Source organism: Populus euphratica, unplaced genomic scaffold, assembly GCF_000495115.2.
Source record: "Populus euphratica unplaced genomic scaffold, PopEup_1.0 scaffold212.1, whole genome shotgun sequence".
Classification (NCBI taxonomy): Eukaryota; Viridiplantae; Streptophyta; class Magnoliopsida; order Malpighiales; family Salicaceae; genus Populus; species Populus euphratica.
This window is the reverse complement of record NW_011499976.1, coordinates 555,724-558,824: the sequence shown is the minus strand read 5'-3', so window position 1 is coordinate 558,824 and position 3,101 is coordinate 555,724. Positions and strand designations below refer to the sequence as shown.

The 3,101-nt window shown below is 38.5% G+C and overlaps 1 protein-coding gene across 1 annotated transcript; it reads right to left on the bottom strand.

Annotated features, from left to right (window-relative positions):
• Window positions 1-276: 276 nt before the first annotated feature.
• Window positions 277-2,893, bottom strand: LOC105139568 (40S ribosomal protein S3-3). The gene is made up of 6 exons (XM_011046050.1): window positions 2,744-2,893; window positions 2,507-2,654; window positions 2,248-2,419; window positions 1,125-1,179; window positions 887-1,018; window positions 277-758 (listed from the first exon to the last, which is right to left on the bottom strand). Exons 1-6 carry the CDS (start codon window positions 2,771-2,773, stop codon window positions 594-596), a joined length of 702 nt encoding a protein of 233 aa, XP_011044352.1. The 5' UTR covers window positions 2,774-2,893; the 3' UTR covers window positions 277-593.
• Between the last annotated feature and the right edge of the window lie 208 nt (window positions 2,894-3,101).

Sequence of the window (3,101 nt, the reverse complement as noted above, 5' to 3'; positions counted from 1 at the left end):
TGGGGCGGTAGATGTATTCAGAATCAGAGGGGGTAGCAGCTTTCTTATGTTCCTTTTCTTCTTCAGAAATGATGCGGGTGGGCTGCTTGGCTTCACTCCGGTTCATTCAGTCATAATTCAGTTGTGTCACTGCGTCATAAATGACAATATGACGCTTTACAGAAGATTCACCGGCTGCTAGGGCCAGTCCCCCTCGACTTTTTAAAACATATATTCGAAAAAATGCCTTGAGGATGAAGAACAGAAGGAAATAAAGAAACCCACGAATACGATTTGCTACCTAGCAGAATTTCCTTTCAAAATGAAATTCAAGAATACCTAAACAAAATACATTAACAGCAAAAGGAACCATCTGAAGTAAATTTAACATAAACGCAATGGTCAGATCATAGCAAGGCAGTATAGCAGAAAAAAGGTCCATGGCTAATCCTGGATTACTACCATCTTGAGACAGACTTGGGAAACTAATAGAAGCAAAGCAAAAAACAACTCTTCATTCATACAAGTAGATCTAATATCCTCCTTCCTCCCTACATTTAAGGAACAAAGAGCTACTACTCATGGATACTAGGAGGAGCAACCAAACTCGGGATTTATGCTACTGGAATCTCAATATTGGTTGTCATCACTGGTGGAACATACTCTTCTTCTTCCTTGGGAGGATGGATGGTGACCAGATCAGGCAATGGTGTCATTGGCCCCACCTTGCCCTTAGGATCCCAGTCAAGCATGATCTTCACCTTGATACCAAGCACACCCTGTTACCAGAGAAGGTTTAAAGGAAAATAAGCCACTGACCAAAAGGTTGTAAACAATGAGCAAATACAGCAATTACTGGATTTGTATGGCATGGTACTCTGCAGGAGACACAATACAAACAACTAACCTGTCTAAGAAGAACGTGCCTAACAGCTGAATCAATATACTCTTTAACAGGTTGGCCAGAGGAAATCATGTACCCATCCTTAAATTTCATAGATTTGGCTCGCTGTGCCCGGAGCTTTCCACTCACAATAACCTGTGACATGACACAGGAGAATGGGTTTCAATGATTAGCACATGCTGGCTGCCACAATTGCAAACAATAGGAAAAACAACCAAGAAATCAAAATCTTTAAGCATACCTCGCATCCTTTTGCCCCACTCTCCATTACAAATCTTAAGACTCCATAACAAGCCCTGTAAACATAACAAAAGTTTAACCTCAACGACAAATTCCAATGGGGTACATGCTATATGCATGCAACTCAGTTTGACTATTCAAATTGATCAATGCACAAGTGACCGAGAAGCAGAAGGTAAATGAACAATTTCTTGTCCCTTAATTGGATATGAAACAGAACTGTTAAAATATAAGAACCCTGAATTCAAACACTTGGTACCTGAAGGGACCAACAGGAAAGTTGTATTCAAAATCCAACTACAGAGATAAGGGATTCAAAAAGTGCAGCAACCACCAAATATCAACAAAAGCAGAAGAATAGCAGGCAATAGAAAACAACACAAAAAACATAAATCACAAATTTCTAAATCAAACAGCAGAGTGTGAAGCTGTCATTCATGCATTTGTCTGTGCATACAATTAATACGAATAAACTACCAGGAATGCATGACAATATTCTAAAGCCAGACAAACTCCTTATAAAGAATTTATGGGAACATTGTTTCATCATAGTTTGAAACCCCAAGCTCTCAAGTCAATCGAAGAGGTATATATAATTTGGTAGTGATGTAATGAACAAGCATCCAATCATGAAACTTCCAAGCTCTCCATACAAAATATGATATTAGTACAGTGTTAACAGTTGTAATGATCAACAACATCCAAAAATTCAGAAAAAGTAGCAGGCATGAGAGATATTACTCAGAAAAAATAAACATCATAACAATGCACTAAATCATGCGTCATAAACCATCCTAGTGTAGGTATAGAGGTATACATGCCGATAAATTATTTTCCTAATATGCAAAGCTCCCTCTGACTAATACTTATTAGTCATAAAAAGGTTGTATCTACCATCACAATTTCTGTGCAAGGAAAAACAGTTGCATTCCTTGTATTATAGAAAATTGATGGCATCAACAAATATTGTCACCCTCAGACACGAGATGGACATTTTTAAATAACCAACTCGCTGTAAAGATGACTTGTTCAGCAGAAACATCAAAATTCATAAAAATGCAAAAGAAGCAGGTAGACATGCAGAGATCACCAAAAAAGCAAACAATCAATAGAGTTGGACGCACCTGCGAACAGCAAGGCCTCCGAGGAGCTTGTAACGAAGAGACTCAGCCTGAGCAATGGCACAGAGACCCCTGTTGTTAACTTTCTCAGCATAGAGCTCCACACCATTCTCAGGAAACTTAAAACGTTTCTGAACAACGGAAGTCAGCTCCCTGATCCTCCTTCCCTTCTCACCTAAAACATAACAGCAGCAGGTAATACCATATTGGGTACGAGTAGATAATGTCATTCTCCCCCATAACAAAAAAGATAAAAAATTACCAAGAACATTTTGGGTACGAGTAGCCCTGATGATGATCTCAGTGCGCATGGGAGTAACCCTAACTTCAACACCAGAGTAACCATCCTCCGCTAGTTCTCTTGTCAACACCTCATTAAGTTCCGCATAGAAAACTCCATCCGCAACAAACTACATATTTCCCAGAAACAAATTTTTTTTATCAGATTCATCTTTTTTGTTTCCTAAGAGAACCAAAAACAAATGTTGTAGCAGTTTACCTTGCGTTTCTTACTTATTTGAGTAGCCATGGTTAGGAGGGAATTCAAGGTTTTCAGAAGAAGCTACGCCGCGTCCTGTTCTTCTTGAGAGTTAAAGTGCAGCGAAGCGCAGGCCAAACCCTAAGTAAAAGCTTATCCGTTTGTTTGTAAATAAAAAGAGGGAGGATTTCTTGGCAAACCGGGGCTGTTTTGGTTTTACACGCTACAAAATATGGGCCTAGGTTTAGATCAGTCAGATTCACATAAATTAAGCCCAAATTGGATTTTGAAAGTTCATAAACCATTTTTTCTCTTACAAAAACAAAATAAAATAGTAATTAATTGACGATTATTTTTTCGCTTTTGTAAATTCATTTTA

Coding starts and splice junctions, on each gene's coding strand:
- LOC105139568 (XM_011046050.1), bottom strand. CDS start 2,773: ATGGCTACTCAAATAAGTAAGAAACGCAAG. Junction 2,420..2,506: donor TCGTACCCAAAATGTTCTTG/GTAATTTTTTAT, acceptor GTTATGTTTTAG/GTGAGAAGGGAAGGAGGATC. Junction 1,180..2,247: donor GGAGGCCTTGCTGTTCGCAG/GTGCGTCCAACT, acceptor TTATGTTTACAG/GGCTTGTTATGGAGTCTTAA.